Raw genomic sequence first — 16,950 nt, 5'->3', positions numbered from 1 at the left:
AAACTAATCCATATGAATGGAATGGTTGACAAATAATCTTTTCTTTTTTTTTTTTTTTTTTTTTTTGGGTGAACTAACCCATTAACTCTTTCCTCGCCATCGTTTATTTTAAAAATTTGAAGCCACCGCCATTTTCACAAAAATGTCATGGCCCCCAGAATATTTTGTTGTATGAATAGCTGAACTTGCAATATAGCAATAGAAAGAACAGACACGCTTTATAAAAAACGTTTTATTCTGGCTTTATGTATTCTTTTTTATCAACACTTGAATTTGGGTAAGTTTCATAAAAAGAGGAACATTTTGAGACAAAGCTGAGAAAAAGACTACATCCGGATCGGATTCAGACCGATGATCGAAACATTGATGGAGTAAATCGAGTTTCCAAAAAAACCAGAAAAACAAGAATTCTGCTTGATTTCTACCTCAGAACGAAAAACAAAAAATCAAGCAGAATTCTTGTTTTTCTGGGGGTTTTTGGAAAAAAAAAAAAAAAACGAAAAAGGACCTGTTTTCTCATTTTTCTACTTTCAATATTAAATCAAAAAACGACTGAACAAATGATAAGCCGAAGATCCCTGGTACGGGTACGGGTTGTGTCGAGCCATTCGTTAGACATTAGCCATTCGTCGTTAGCCATTCGTTAGTCTGGTTGTTTGATGAGAAAAAGATGAAATGTAGTTGCAATAAACACGTTAAGAATCCGCACAACTGCAGCAGCGGAGGACTAATGTTCTGGTCAGCGGAACTGAGGAAGAACTGATGACGGAACAGTTTGATCTTCAGCTGACAAATCAGAGGAAAGGGGCATTTCATTCCCGCCCACGTGAATATTCAAGCTGTTTATTCATTTTTCTACATCAGAACGAAAAACCTAGCAGAATTCTTGTTTTTCTGGGGGGGGTTTTGGAAAAAAATTAAAAAAGTGAAAAAGGAACTGTTTTCTCATTTTTCTACTTTCAATATTAATTAAAAAAACAACTGAACAAATAATACACGGATTCAACACCCCCAAAGTGTCACAGTCGTTTCCTCTTTATGGTTTCGACATTTCATTTAGTAACATTAGGCAGTTTTGATTTATAAGCTGTTCAATGTTGATTATCATGTTATTTTATGCATATGATTACACATGATATCGCTCGTTTCTGTTTCTTCGCATGTGTTTTGATCAGGAGATTCAGTACTCTTTCAGAAGATGCGTAATAATACCCCCTACCATATAACAATGAAAACACGGAAAGATTCCTTCAATGGTGGGGAAGCGTTTTCTCACACATGAGTCATGATGGAAATGTCCATCAATGGCAGGGAAATAGTTAAGTCCAAAGTGCCAGAAGTCACCCCAGAAACATTTGTATATTGTGTTAGCATAATGTAGAATTGTGAGAAATTTTCAAAAAGCTTAATGTACTGTATTTTTCATGCATTCGTCTTGGGTTACGACTGTAACCCTTGTTCCCTGAGAAGGGAACGAGACACTGCGTCGATACGACACTTTGGGGAATGCTCCCAGCGTAGCGTGTCTGAAGCATGAATGAAACTATTCCAATCCTGATTGGCGTTACGTCATGATGTAATATGTGGCGGCATACACGGAAGCTACAAAGGGACGCCGGTACACAACAGAATTAGCTTTTGCGATGAAGCAAGTCGCTCCCAGGCAGAGGAAGGCCTGGCGAAGGGACGCAGTGTCTTTTTCCCTTCTCAGGCCAAAGGTGAAGGCAAGCTGCGCACCTGATAGGTCATAGCGATAGCCTGAACGATCCAGTTACTGATGGTCTGTTTGGATGCGGGAAGCCCCTTCTTGGGTGACCCGAAGCACACCAGCAACTGGTCTGACTTCTACCATGAAGAAGACTTCTGGACATAAATCTCTTTCTTCCTCCGCCGTCATGTGAGGTGGAGGATGAAAAGCCTGCAGAACCGTAGGCCGTGCCACATTAGATGGCACTTTAGGCACATAGCCCAGCCTGGGATGCAAGATAGCCTTAGTGTCGCCTGGAGCAAACTCCAGGCAGCCATGAGATATAGAGAGCGCCTGAAGATCTCCTACTCTCCTTAGAGAAGTAATTGCTTATAAAAAAGCTACCTTGAGGGAAATATTCTTGGCCTCCAGAGGTTCGAAGGGGGCCTCGACCAATCCTTCGAGAACCACTGCCAGGTCCCATGTGGGAACTCTGGGACAAGCCGCAGGTCTCATCCTCCAAGCCCCATGGAGGAAACGTGTGACCAGCTGATGTCTCCCCAGGGGCCCATCACCCAGAGGAGCATGGAAAGCCATAATGGCAGCCACGTACACCTTGAGTGACCAGCCGAGAAGCGATCTTGGAGGAGCTCCAGCACTGAAGCCAACCGTGCAGTTAACTGGGTCCACCTCACGCTCTCTACACCAAGTGGAAACACATTCCACTTTAGGCTGTACAATCTCCTCGTGGAAGGAGCTCTGGAACTGAGTATGGTCTCAACCACTCCAGCCGACAGGCCAGCCTCTAGATATTGAGCCCCCTCAGGGGCCAGGCCCAAAGTTTCCACAGATCTGGTCGAGGGTGAATATTGAGCGCCCGGCCTGCGGAAGCAGGTCCCCCCTCAGAGGGATCTACCAAGGCTGGCCTGCCAGCAGTGCTATGATGTCTGAAACCATACTCGGGCCGGCCAGTACGGGGCTACTAGAAGTAGGCTGATCCCGTCTCGATGGACCCTCTCCAGAACTCCTGGGAGCAGAGCGATTGGGGGAAAAGCGTACAAGGCGTAGCCTCGGCCACATCTGTACCATGGCAACCAAACCCCAGTGGGGCTGGATGGGTGAGAGAAAACCACATTGGACAGTGGGACGTCCCTCGACATGTGAACAAATCCACTTCCACTGGGCCGAACCTCTCGCATATCGACTTCACCACCTCAGTGTGAAGTCTCCATTCCCCGGGCCTCAGCTCCTGCCTCGACAGGATGTCTGCTCTCTGATTCTGGTCCCCTGAGATGTGCATTGCTCTGAGAGATAACAGTTTCCCCTGGGACCACAGGAAGATCTGGTGCGCCAATCTGGATAGAGGGCGCGATCTCAGACCCCACTGAAGAATCAAATAGGATAACACCGGCACATTGTCTGACCGTATCAGAACGCGGTGACCCCTTAGGTCTTGGAGGAAGCTCCTCAGAGCCCTCAAGACCGGCAGCATTTCCAGGCAATTTATATGCCAAGAATGGTGCCAGTCCTGCCACAGACCTCTCGAAAAGTGGACGTCTATGACCGCGCCCCAGCCAATGAGGGATGCGTCTGTCAAAACGGTTTTCCGGCGACATGGCGCCCCCCACTCTGGGCCTTGGGACAGGAACCAACGTTTCTTCCATATGGACAGGGAATGAAGGCATCTGTGTGTAACCCTGATCATACAGAACGAATTTAGGAAGTAGGATCTCTTTCCTGACGCCTTCCAGGCCTTAATGACGATCCTCAGATCCGTCTTCTCAGGAGGCTGTGGGCGAGAGCGCCGCCTAGAGTCCCAAGCTCTCTGAGGGGGACCTCTAGAAGCGACACTCTCCTTCTGTTCTGGATGGTAGGCTGAATTAAAATATCTAACTTCTCAAAGTCAGATAATATCCCCCTCAGGAGCTGACTGTGCATGCCTTGCACCCAAACAGTATCACAAGTACACATCGATTCTTTATTGCAGAGTAGACCCGTAATCTACGCGCTGCCTCGCAAACGCGAGATCCGAGCCACTTGATTCTGTATTACAATGCAGACCGTAAATCTACGCGCTGCCTCTGCAAACGCGAGATCCCAGCCACAGAATCTTTATTGCAAAGTAGACCCGTAATTCTACGTGCTGCCTCGACAAATGCGAGATCCGAGCCACTAGATTCTGTATTGCAATGCAGACCTTAAATCTACGCGCTGCCTCGGCAAACGCAAGATCCCAGCCACAGAATCTTTATTTGAAGTTCTTACGGGACAAACAACCCCAAATAGGACAGACAGTTTGACACAGAGCGCTTGCTGAAGAGCAAAAAGCTAACTCTGTTGTGTGCCAGCATCCCTTTGTAGCTTCCGTGTATGCCGTCATGTTTCGTCATGATGTAACGCCAATCAGGATTGGAATGATTTCATTCATGCTTGAGACACGCTACGCTGGGGGCATTCCCCAAAGTGTCGTATCGACGCAGTTTGAGTTCCCTCGAAAGGGAACTATTATTAGGAACTATTATTAGTTATCTCTGTACTTAATCTGTACTTAAAACTTAATGCTTTTGTCTTCTACTTTTTTTTTTTTTAAGGGAACAGGTCGTTATTCCATCTACATTGCCAATTATGCCAGCGGGACTGTAGGTCCTCATGCTCTGATTGAAATGGATGAAAGTTCAAGTGACCTGTCCAAGGGAATCATTGCGCTGTCAAACGTGGCCGAGCAGGCAGGAGTCAACAAGTTCACAGGTGCATGTCCGCTTATTTATGAATGCGTGAGCGGGAGTGTGTAAGTGTATGATGATGTCAGACAGTGAATATATTACCCAGGACTCTTTAAAGGCCATGAGCTGTAGGATCCAGGTTTTTTGCCTTGTGGCTGATTTACAGTAGACCTCAGTGCTCATATCAGCTTTGAATCACTGAGTTATAGACAGTGTTTATCAGCTAAAGCAGCCAGTAATAGAGAGAACAGGGCCCTGGAAGGCAGCGCTGAATAAAGAGATGGGAGTTTTGGCCCACTCAGCTGTTTACTGCACTGAAAGTCATGTGAAGGAACAAGGACAAGTGAGCCGTATTTCAGCTCTGACTTACTCAATGAAGCAACCATTCCATTAATCTCTATGGGGAGAGCAGGGCTTTGGACGACTGTTCAGAGCTGTTTCGAGGGAGGCACTCTTATATGAGCAAGAGTGAAATGTCACTGTAGCAACAAAATTAAGATATTCTCACCTCAGCATGGAGGATTCTGTCAAGTCAAGTCATCTTCATTTATATAGCGCTTTTAACAATGTAGATTGTTTCAAAGCGGCTTTACAGTAACAAACAGATAATTTAAGGTAACATAGATTGTTTTAGCTTTATAGCGGTTCTTGAATAATGATATTTTCCAGCTAAAGTTAGTTTTGATTGATTCACTTCCGTCGCAAGGATCATTAAATTAGAGGCCGCTGAGATGACATCGTTCTCTCTAGACAGACTTTAAACGTGAACCTGTGAGAAACGTTGATGGCGCTCACGTGCACATCAAGAATTAATTCTATAGTTATGCGCATTTGAATATACAGTATGTGCGCAGGTTTGTAATTCCCTACAAACCAAGCCTTAAACTACTTGTCTGGCCTTAACATTTTGATACAGAATTTTATCACTTCGGGGTAGATAACACGCTGTATTCTGTCAAAAAAAGGTATTCTGTATTCTGTATTGTGTCAAAACTTCGGCAAGCTTCACATATTATCACATGTTTGAATGACAAAACATGGAATGGCTTAAACTAAAATATATTTTATTTCATTTATATAAAAAATGCATTATTTATTTTATTGTATTCACATATTTAATATTTTACATATTTTATTCACATATTTTCACATTTTATTCCAAGGCCTATTCACATATTGTCACATGTTTAAAAGACAAAAAAATGAATAAAAAAAATATGGAATGGTTTTAACCGTAGTATGTTTTTAAATGATTTGTTAAGTTAAGTAAATTAAGTTTTTAAATGCATTTTATTTGATTTTATTCACATATTTCATTTTTTACATATCTTACACTATTCACATATCACGTTTAAATGACACAAAACATGGTATGGTTTCAACCGCACTATATTTTATTTCATTTCTATTATAAAAGTAGTTTTTATTTTAATTTATTTTATATTATTTCTAACCATCTACAACAATGTCACAAGTACTTAATCAGTACCTAATGTTACAATAATTTAATCAGAAATCTTGCAAAAAATAAATAAAAAATATATCATAAAAGAACTCCCACATTTCTGCTCCAATGTTATTCAAAAGATTTGAGAGTAAGAGCCATTAAAGCTGTTAATATGATGCTCATATTTAGCATAAAGAAAAGCTTGGTAGAGCTGGGCTTATAGACATTAAGGCATGATTTTCTTTAAAGCTGTTTTGAAACATTACAAGTGCTATACAAATAAAATTGTCTTGCTGCTGTAATTCAACTAGAGGTCAAAGCTGTAGAATAGTGATCGCGGGGCAAGATGTGTTGAAGGAAAGCTTTTTAAATGCACATGTTCACACTCCTTGTAATGTGATTATGGGCAGCCAGAGTCTGTGTCAGCAAAAGCAGCAGTGAGCAGGGGCCGGGGAAATGAGCTGGAAAGCCACTAACGATTTCTGCTGTGCTTTTGGTGATGATGGCCGTCTCTGCTTTGTGTTATAGGGGGACGGGGGGTCGTGGTCGGTCCGATCCTCAGTCAGACCCTACCTGATATATTCTGTGACAATGAGTACAGTCCTAACTTCCTGTTTCGCAACAACGGAGACGGTACCTTTACAGAAGTTGCGGTACAAGCGGGTAAGCAAGAGCTGTCACTTTTCTTTTTCTTGATGATTTTGTGTTGAATGGTGAATTTGTTAACCTTTTACAGCAAATATGAAATGAAATATTAGCTTTTTTGTTGTCGCAGGGGTGGATGACCCAATGCAGCATGGCCGTGGAGTGGCGTTAGCCGATTTTAATCGAGATGGGAAGACAGACATTGTCTATGGAAACTGGAATGGGCCTCATCGTCTGTTTCTACAGCTCAGCAACAATCGCAAGCAAAGGTTTAAGGTGCAGATTTTAAAATCTCTATTTTCTTATGCTTTTAGCTGTAATGGAGGACACTAAAAGTTTATTACAGTGCTTGCGAAGCCTGAGACGTTAATGTTGTTCTTTAGCTGCTCTGCAAGCACTGGTATTTCCTTCAGGAAATGCAAATCTAATTTTGTTTTTATTAGATGTGAATATATTCTGAATGGTAGGCTTCATCTTTGTAATGCAGAACAAAACATGATCCCTACATTTTAAGCTGCATAATTAAATCCTTATGACCAGAATACAGAAGATAAAATAATAACATCTGCTGTCTGAACAGAGTATTCAGTTATTCTCTAATCATTGTTCTATTGTTTGCGCAGCAACCTGGCCTTCATTTCAGCTGGTAAAGCACAGTGATTGTAATTAGTCACAGTAAGATCGAAGACCCTCTTTTTTTCCTGAGACTCACACAGGAAATTTTATAATCTGCTGAGAGCTTGACTGAATCAAGTCTGAATGTTGTGATAAATGTCTGTTCATTTATTCATTTTTTGAATACAATATTGTTCAAAAGTTTGGAGTCAGTATTATTTTTGAAAGAGATTAATACTTTTACTCAGAAAGGATGCATTAAATTGATTAAAATGGGAGTGTACGCTCACGTCGCATTTCCCAACTCACCCGCCATCTCCTCCTCTGGAGTCAGCAGCGGCTCAGGTCACTCCGCAACATTTACATTCCGGGCGAAGAATTTACATCCACATGATTGTGACTTCTGGACGGGACATGGAAGACTTAAGTGGCCTACCACCAGCAGTGGTAGACAATAACACTCAAGCCAGAGCTCTCTCTATCAGACGAGCTTATGCTTTGAAGTGGAGTCTGTTCGCTGAGTGGTGCTATTCCCGTCAGGAAGACCCCGGAGATGCCCGAACGGTTCTGTGCTTTCCTTCCTGGAAGAAGGGTTTGCACGGAGGCTGTCCCCTCCAACTTGATGGTGTATGTTGCTGCCATTGCACCACATCATGTTGAAGTTGACAGTTAGTCGCTAGGGAAGTACTACCTGGTCGTCTGGTTTCTGAGAGGCACCAGGAGGTTAAATCATTCCAGACGGTGCCTTATCCCCTCCTGGGTTCTCTCTGTGGTCCTTTCTGGCCTGCAGAGAGCTCCCTTTGAGCCACTGAAGTCACTTGAGTCAGTTGAGCTTAAGATCTTGTCTCTAAAGACAGTGCTCACTTCCATCAAGAGGGTGGGGGACCTGCAGGCATTTTCAGTCAGCGAATCCTGCCTTGAGTTCGGGTCAGCTTCTTCTCACACCTTCCTGAGACCCCGGCCCAGATACGTTCCCAAAGATATGTGAACTTGCAAACACTGACCCCGGAAGAGGTAGACCGAGCCCTGGAATTGCTGTGTCCCATTTACGTGGAACACATGCAGAGTTTCAGAAGCTCTGAGCTGCTCTTTGTCTGGTCAGCTTTGGAGGTCAGCAGAAGGGAAAGGCTGTCTCCAAGCATAGGTTGGCCCACTGGAAAGTGGATACTATCGCCTTGGCGTACCAATCCCAAGGCAAGCCGTGCCCCCTCGTAGTCGGGGCTCACTTCACTCGGAGTGTTGCCTTCCCCTGGGCATTAGAGCTGCAGGCTTGGCGGCACCTAATAACTTTGCGAGATTCTACAATCTCCGTGTGGAGCCTGTTTCTTCCCGTGTGTTGGGTACACACAGCTAATGTGTGGGAACGCTGGTTTGGTGTTTAGCTTGCAGCCCCATTCCCCTCTATGGGTGGGGATATGAGCACCTTCTTGGCTCTCCAGGTAAGTTCCTCACTTATTGAATCCTGAATTGAGTTCCTCTGAGCATCCTTCGGCAGTCAGATGCGGCGGAGTCGTCCGACGTCAGGCCCTGTACTCGAGTACCTGTACTGGGCTAGTGTTGTGATTCCCCCTGGGTAATCCCATATGTGTATTCTTCCACGGCACGGTTTTCCTGTCAGTAAATCTGTGTCTTTCCCTTTGCTCTGCCCTGCTTCTGTGTCTGACTGTAGTAGGGCTGAAAAAATGGAATTGTGAACAGAAGCCTTTCTGTGAAATAACAATGTAAAGTAACAGCTACGACCATCTCCATGGTAAGCCCTGTCCCTTCCATCCCGTTGGCATGGAGGATTATCATTCTGGGCTTACATGGGGCGCTGGGTAGGTTACGACTCAACGGGAGCTTGGCATGTCAATTCCACTCTCAAATTCCTTTGGCCTTTTTTTCTAAGACTCAGAGGTGATTGGGGCTTCCCATCTGTCAGTCGACATAACGTCTCTGTTCCCTCCCTCAGGGAATGAGGGTTACATCAGTAACCCGAAAAAAGTAACCCCCAAAAAAAGACGTTTTAGACCTTTTACTCATCAAAGAATCCCCCCAAAAAACTAAAAATTAAGAAGTACAACATTGATAATAATGAAGTGTTAAATGATAATGTTGAATATTCAGCAATAAGTGACATTAAAATCTATCAAATTTAAAGATATCAATATAAAACAGTTATTTTAAGTTTTAAGAATATATTTCACAATATACATTTTATTTTATTTTTCAAATAAATGCAGCCTTGGTGAGCAGAAGAGACTTTTGACACTGCCATCTGATATGCAGAAGTCTTAAAGAATTTCAATCTGCTCTCTTTAATCTTATTTTTTGTCTAAGAGAAAAATTTGTCCTATGAGGCCAATCAATTTGGAAGTCTGCTAATCTTGAACTAATGGTTTAATTAGGCTATGTAAGCAAGCTTTTCCTTAAAAAAATAACACACAAGAAGGATGAACATAAAATTGAATCTATTTTCCAGCAATAGTAAGTCATGGAGCTCTGTTTTACCAGAGTGTGTCAGACAATTGTGTTTGACTGGACTGTTGTGTGTGTAAGCCTTCCTTGGCTTTAGTTTGATCCCAGTGCTAGCGCTGCACCAGTGATTGGCTTCTTTAGCACAGTGATAAATGTCAGCAGGAAGCTGTTTTATGGGGGTCAGTTGTTGGGTTAATGTATCAGGGGAGAGCTTACAGAAGGATTTGTGCATCAGCGTAGGGTATTGTGACCTTTGCCATGTATAATTGCATTGTGATTAAGATGCTCTGTTATTCCATGTGGTAATTAAACTTTGGCTGAACAAGGCCACCAGCTAGTGTAAGTGCATGTTTTAGTTATAATAAGGGTTTAAGTTATAAACATCTATCTGTCTATCTGTCTGTCTGTCGGTCTTCTATCTCTCAATGAAAATAATTACCCGTCTGTCCATCCACCCGCCCATCTATCCATCCATGGGATGATCAGTATTCTCTCATGCTCAACTGTACCTCCTCTTCTGGGTCCTGTCCAGAGATGGCCATCACCTCTCCTTCAACCATACAGCAGAAGGTCACTTCACGGGCTTTCACCTGCAGGTTTTATGAGCCCTATAATTAAAATTGGGGTTAATACTTGAGAGAGTGCCGGCATGCTCAATAACTCTTCCATGACTCGTTGCTGCACTATTGAAGCGCGACGATAGCAGTTACTTTTTTTCTGCTCCCACTCCCTGAAGTTTTTAGACTGTGATTTACCTGCAGCTTAGATCTTTATGTCATCATAGATATCATACATCTGACTCTCCAAATATTAAAGCTGACATTCTCCTGTCAGAGAAGGGGGAAAAAACACATTCTTGTCCCAGTTTAATCTGCAGAGACAGATACTGTACATTATAAGTGAGCCATTAGTTGGTGGATTGATCCCAAGTGTAAAGAATATAAACAGTGTGCTTTCAACTTTTGATCTCTGTAACAGGACATTGCCACACAGAAGTTTTCCATGCCATCTCCTGTTCGCACTGTCATCGTAGCTGACTTTGATAATGACAATGAACTGGAGGTTTTTTTCAACAACATTGCCTACAGAGGACCATCAGCCAACAGACTGTTTAGGTATGTACAAAACTACTATACTGGCATGCATAGGCTAGATCTTAGAGGACAGAACACATAAGGAGATGTTTAGCAGAATATACATAAAGATTGTTTCTATACAGTGTAAGTGAATGGTGATTAAGTACTGTCAAGCTCCAAAAATGGCAATTAAGTGCCTTAAAAATACATAACAGTAGTTCATATGACTTGTGCTATATTTAAAGTCTTCAGAAGTCTTTCAATAGCTTTGTCTGAGGGACAGACAGAACGTTTTGGTCGTTATTCACTAAAAACATCCCTCCCTTATAGTTCTGAAATCAAATAAGGAATTTAGAAATATCGTTTCTTGTAGTTTTTGGAACGTTACATCTCGTCACCAGTGTTATTTTAGTATTAATTATAAATGATTAGAGTATTTATTAATATTTTGAATTGGCTTTTAATGTTATATGTTCATTTGTTGAACTTTTTGAGATTTTTTTGTACTTTAAAAAAAATAAAGTTATTGTTTTTTTCTTTTCTTTTTTATTTAGCTTTAATTTATTATTTTTATTTCATTTCTAGTTCTATTAATTTTAATATTTATTATATTTTAACTTATTTATTTTATTTTATTTAGTTGTCAGGGCAAAATTGGTTATTTTCTCTTAATTTATATTCTATTTTATTTCAGCTTTAATTTCAATTAATGAAAACGAGTTTTAGTTAAAAGTAACAATACCGTTGGTCAAAAAAAAAGATAAAATCTTCTTATTCTTCTTTTATTTCTTTTTTGTTGTTGTTCATAAAAGATATCAGTAAGATTTAATTTTGAAAAAAAATTAAATAAATTAAACAATAAGTATAAGCTCCCAGGGATCTTTTGTGTTTCTGGAATAATTTAGACCTCACAAAACTGTATTTTCATTATGTAACAGAGTTATTTCTTTGACATTTACATTGTAAGGTAGGAAATAATTACGGAAACTCTTTCTCTATTTTGGGGATTTGGTGGTAAGCCCAGGCGGCAGGGCAAGCCAGAAAGTCCAACCACCAGACCACAAATACAACCCAGTCCAACCACAACTTTACCTGATGGGAAATTCCCCCTACATCCGACCTCTTTATGCGAGTGCTTTCTAATGAGAAGACTGGATGTAGCATTAAACAGAACATTGTTTAAAATTTGTTCCTAATCCCAAACTCAAACAATCTTGACCTTAGTTCCCAGAAAGCAAAGACTTAAGCTTTTTGTATAAAGAACCCTCTTCGTTAGCATTATTAGTCATCAAAATACAAAGTAGGAACTACCAGCCCCAGAAATGTTTTAACTGAATCAATATTGCTGGGATTTCATGAGCCTGTAAATGAATATCTCCTTTGAGACATGTTGTATAACATGCAGCTGACAAGGTACATTTATCTTTGACTGTTCCATTGTGTGGAGCTCTCTCAAGCCAAAAGGCAAAGTCAGTAAGTAATTAATCTCTACCATGGCAGAGTTTCTCGGAGAGAACACGGAGATCCACAGATCGAGGAGCTGAATATCGGGGAGGCCGCGGAACCAGAGGGACGGGGAACCGGTATGAAGGGTTTGGCTCTTTCATTCCTTCAAAATTAAAGACTGTTTATTTAGTAAATCCATTCTATGAGTTTTACAAATCGTAAATTTTAGATTTTCCCCTTAAAATAACTTGGTAATTTACCCAAAGCTTGTTTAAAAATACTCGCTTCTTAATAAAAAATTGAGGAGCGTGTTCTGTCAAAAATGTATTAAAAAGACAATGTTAATGTATTCACATTTGTGTTGTTTTACTGCATATCACCACATCATATTTCTTATGTAAACTCTAATCCATCTTGATGCATTTTGGACAGTATCAAAGGACCACCTGCTCGCTTGTCAACCACTGTCATTAAAGACATTTATAATGTCACAAAATATTTCTATTTCAAATAAATGCTGTTCTTTTGAACTTTCTATTCATAAAAGAATTCTGAAAACAAATGTATCACAGTTTCCACAAAAATATTAAGCAGTTCTATAAGTTCTGTTAATAATAAGACATATTCCTTGAGCACAAAATCACCATATTTGAATGATTTCTGAAGAATCATGTGACACTGAAGACTGGAGTAATGATGCTGAAAATTCAGCTTTGCCATCACAGGAATAAATGACATTTTAAAATATATTAAAATAGAAAAAAGTAATATTTCGCTATATTAGTGTTTTACTGCATTTTAATCAAATAAATGCCGACCCCAAGCTTTTGAACAGTAGTGTATATTAATTAGGCACACTCAGTTCAGGTAATGAAGAGATGATGAGTTTTACGTGTGTTAGATGGACAAAACACCTAAACTGTGCAGTTATGGAATGGTTCAGTGTCTCTTCAAACCTTAATCTTGGTTATCCTCTACCACTAGATGGCATTATAAATCCAGGCTTCTATGTGACTGTAGTCATGAGTTGCACCCTGGTCATTTACTGACATTTGCAGTCACCACTCACAGCTGAATCATCATTATTAGAAAACCACAGTATTAATACTGAGATGTTGAAACAACATTTGTTACAGCTGTTTCTGAGCAGAATGATCTGTAATTTTAGGAGCAGCTGTGACTGATTTTGATGGAGATGGACAGCTGGATCTTCTGGTTACACACGGGGAAAGTGCGGCTCAACCCATTTCATTGTATCGAGTCACTCAGGTGAGAACATGGCTGAATCCAAAATTGCCCCCTATACCCTCATTCGCTATACCCTACTTTAGTCTACTAATACAGTTCACTTGAAGGAGTGAATGAAAACGAGTGAGTGAGTTCGGACAGCTGTTGAGCATACATTGGTTGTACACTCATTATTGCGGTGCAATGTGGGATAGAATGAGTGCACTCGATGACATTCATTATGGTTTCGGACACCACTACAAATGGTTGCCCCCTCAAATAGTGCCCTATTTGAGGGTGTAGGGGGGCGACTTCTTATTCGGAAAATCAGTGAAATCATTTACACTTGGTTTTATCAACTTTGTCTCAACTTTGTCTCCTGAAATTCCTTAGGATAAGTGAAAGTACAGTATCTGCAAATGAGACAACTGTATAAAAGAGTATGATACAGTATAACATGAATGTGGATAGCATAGAGCAGATAATATGGTCTAGAAAGAATGTGATGGAACTATTTGTGTTCATTTTGAAATCGTTGACTTTTGGCAAATTATCTTGGAATAATTTCTCACACAAAATATCTCCTTTTGATCTTGAGGAGAGACAATTGAGATATTTAAAGTCGGCATGAAATGAAAGTTGTGTTTGTCTTCCCTATTATGACGTTCATGTCAGAGTAAAATGGCTTTTTAAATAAGGAAAAATGTAGGGCAGGACTTGATTTTTTTTATCCATTGGGAATTTATTGTATTGTTGATAGTAAGTTGATCTCCTGTGAGTGACAGGTTGTCCTGCCCTCACGCCAGTAAACACTTCATCAGAGAAGAGAAGAGATGTTGTTACAAGAGGGAGGGGAAGTTACTTAATAAAAAAATGCCCTCATATTTATTCAGATACATCATTTATAATAAATACTGCAATACTCCATAAAACGATTTTGATTTCATAGTGACTTTAAGAGATCTAATTTGTACTTTTTGTATGTTTTGCATTTTTGGTTCATTTTAACATCTGAAAGTTTTTACATTGTTGTTCTGACACTGAGTTTATAACTTGTTGATTTCTCATTGCAGGGCTCAACTAATAAATGGCTCCGTGTGATTCCACGCACACAGTTTGGGGCTTTTGCTCGTGGGGCAAAGGTGATCGTCTACACCAAGAGAAACGGCCCTCACACACGCATTATAGACGGAGGATCAGGGTACTTGTGCGAGATGGAGCCAGTGGCTCACTTTGGACTAGGTATGTATTTCTTTTCCACTCTCTTTCCCTAAAAAGTCTGCCTAAACAATCTTTGCGGGAAAATGACATTAAGAAAGAAACAGCTATGAAAATGACCAGACCTGTAATATATCTATTTCATAAGTACATCCACCATCTCGGAAATGTACAGGGTCGCCGAGCAGCGGGAAAACAAAAATTCGCTCTGCTGACTCATTACAGAGAAACAATTATGATGTAACTCCAGGTCATGTTCAGTGGGGGGCTTTGGGTCGCAGTAACATTATCCTCTGCGTGGAGGCCGGCTCCTTAAATATCCTCATAGACTGGAGGCCCGGAGAGAAGCCTGCAGGTGCAGCAGCCAGTGGCAGCGGACCGGGACCTTTTCCCCACGGCTCGGCCGTGTTACAGATGCTTCGAGGCACATGGTTTCATCTGGGAGCTCTCAGATGGATTTGTGGCAGGAATAGGCTGCCAGCTGGAAGCTTGAATTGTTCTGAATGTGCTGTGAAAAACAAAACGATAGCCATCAGTGGTCACAGGATCACCCACAGGATCACCCCGAGGGCTCGTAAATATGTGTGTACGTGTTCAGGCCTCTCATCAATGTTTCTATCAGTAAGAGTGTTTGTAAATTGATGTCAAATGTCTACACTATAAAAGTAAATCCATAATACAGTTTATGCTATCAGATTAAAGAAATCCGTTTTCTGCCTTAGAGTATTTTACTTTATTTCTTGCAGTGGTGACTTTGTCTCCGATTACGACTTTATATCTTACACTTGCATCTTTATTTATCACGATTGCGATTGTATGTCACATTTGATACTTTATATCATCTCACAATGGGATTTTGGTTCTTAATGAAGTTCCCAGTTATGTTTTGGATTAGTCATACTTTACAGTATGGTGTCACAAATCTGTCACAAATGCATGTCTAAGAAATCCTAAAATTTTAAATGTACATTCATTCATTAAATACCATGGTATTACACAATTTTGTTAGTGAACCTTTATAATAATCTTTCATTAGTTAACTACATTAGTTAACATGAAATACCAAGTTCTGTCATGAAACTCTAGATGGCGCAACCTGATGATATTTACATTGTTTACTACATGGCACAAGCTAGTTCCTGTCACATCTGCAGCCAATAAGCTTTTTGCTCAACATTTAAATAGCTGGTTAGAGTCTGCTAAAGCAGTTCCATCTGAAACCTTCCCCAGCTCCACATGTATAGATCTGCTAGAAATAATTGTATGCTATTTATGCGGCAGCAGCATGTCTTACATGCCACAGCAGCGCATCAGTGTTTGTATTGGCAGTAGTAAGTCCCTGTGCTTGTTCTGCAGCGACAATAATAATCTACAACAACAGAAATAATCAACAGCAGCAGCAATATCAGCAGCAGCAGCAGTGTAGCAGATCTACACTCACCTAAAGGATTATTAGGAACACCTGTTCAATTTCTCATTAATGCAATTATCTAATCAACCAATCACATGGCAGTTGCTTCAATGCATTTAGGGGTGTGGTCCTGGTCAAGACAATCTCCTGAACTCCAAACTGAATGTCAGAATTGGAAAGAAAGGTGATTTAAGCAATTTTGAGCGTGGCACGGTTGTTGGTGCCAGACGGGCCGGTCTGAGTATTTCACAATCTGCTCAGTTACTGGGATTTTCATGCACAACCATTTCTAGGGTTTACAAAGAATGGTGTGAAAAGGGAAAAACATCTAGTATGCGGCAGTCCTGTGGGCGAAAATGCCTTGTTGATGCTAGAGGTCAGAGGAGAATGGGCCGACTGATTCAAGCTGATAGAAGAGCAACTTTGACTGAAATAACCACTCGTTACAACCGAGGTATGCAGCAAAGCATTTGTGAAGCCACAACACGCACAACCTTGAGGCGGATGGGCTACAACAGCAGAAGACCCCACCGGGAACCACTCATCTCCACTACAAATAGGAAAAAGAGGCTACAATTTACACGAGCTCACCAAAATTGGACAGTTGAAGTCTGGAAAAATGTTGCCTGGTCTGATGAGTCTCGATTTCTGTTGAGACATTCAGATGGTAGAGTCAGAATTTGGCGTAAACAGAATGAGAACATGGATCCATCATGCCTTGTTACCACTATGCAGGCTGGTGGTGGTGGTGTAATGGTGTGGGGGATGTTTTCTTGGCACACTTTAGGCCCCTTAGTGCCAATTGGGCATCGTTTAAATGCCACAGCCTACCTGAGCATTGTTTCTGACCATGTCCATCCCTTTATGACCACCATGTACCCATCCTCTGATGGCTACTTCCAGCAGGATAATGCACCATGTCACAAAGCTCGAATCATTTCAAATTGGTTTCTTGAACATGACAATGAGTTCACTGTACTAAAATGGCCCCCACAGTC

At 41.0% G+C, this 16,950-nt stretch overlaps 1 protein-coding gene across 1 annotated transcript in view; it reads left to right on the top strand.

Moving 5' to 3' along the window:
- crtac1b (cartilage acidic protein 1b) overlaps positions 1–16,950 on the top strand; it is a 67,099-nt gene that overhangs the window by 20,698 nt on the left and 29,451 nt on the right. Inside the window, exons 5-11 of the mRNA XM_084391997.1 lie at positions 4,279–4,435; positions 6,386–6,520; positions 6,633–6,778; positions 10,553–10,689; positions 12,151–12,233; positions 13,265–13,365; positions 14,397–14,565. Coding sequence (XP_084248123.1) covers positions 4,279–4,435; positions 6,386–6,520; positions 6,633–6,778; positions 10,553–10,689; positions 12,151–12,233; positions 13,265–13,365; positions 14,397–14,565 — 928 coding nt within the window. The remainder of the gene's footprint in view (positions 1–4,278; positions 4,436–6,385; positions 6,521–6,632; positions 6,779–10,552; positions 10,690–12,150; positions 12,234–13,264; positions 13,366–14,396; positions 14,566–16,950) is intronic.

The sequence above is a fragment of the Rutilus rutilus genome, assembly GCF_951802725.1.
Source record: "Rutilus rutilus genome assembly, chromosome: 20".
Lineage (NCBI taxonomy): Eukaryota > Metazoa > Chordata > Actinopteri > Cypriniformes > Leuciscidae > Rutilus > Rutilus rutilus.
The sequence above is the reverse complement of the archived record's forward strand: the minus strand, read 5'-3'. Positions and strand labels throughout refer to the sequence as shown.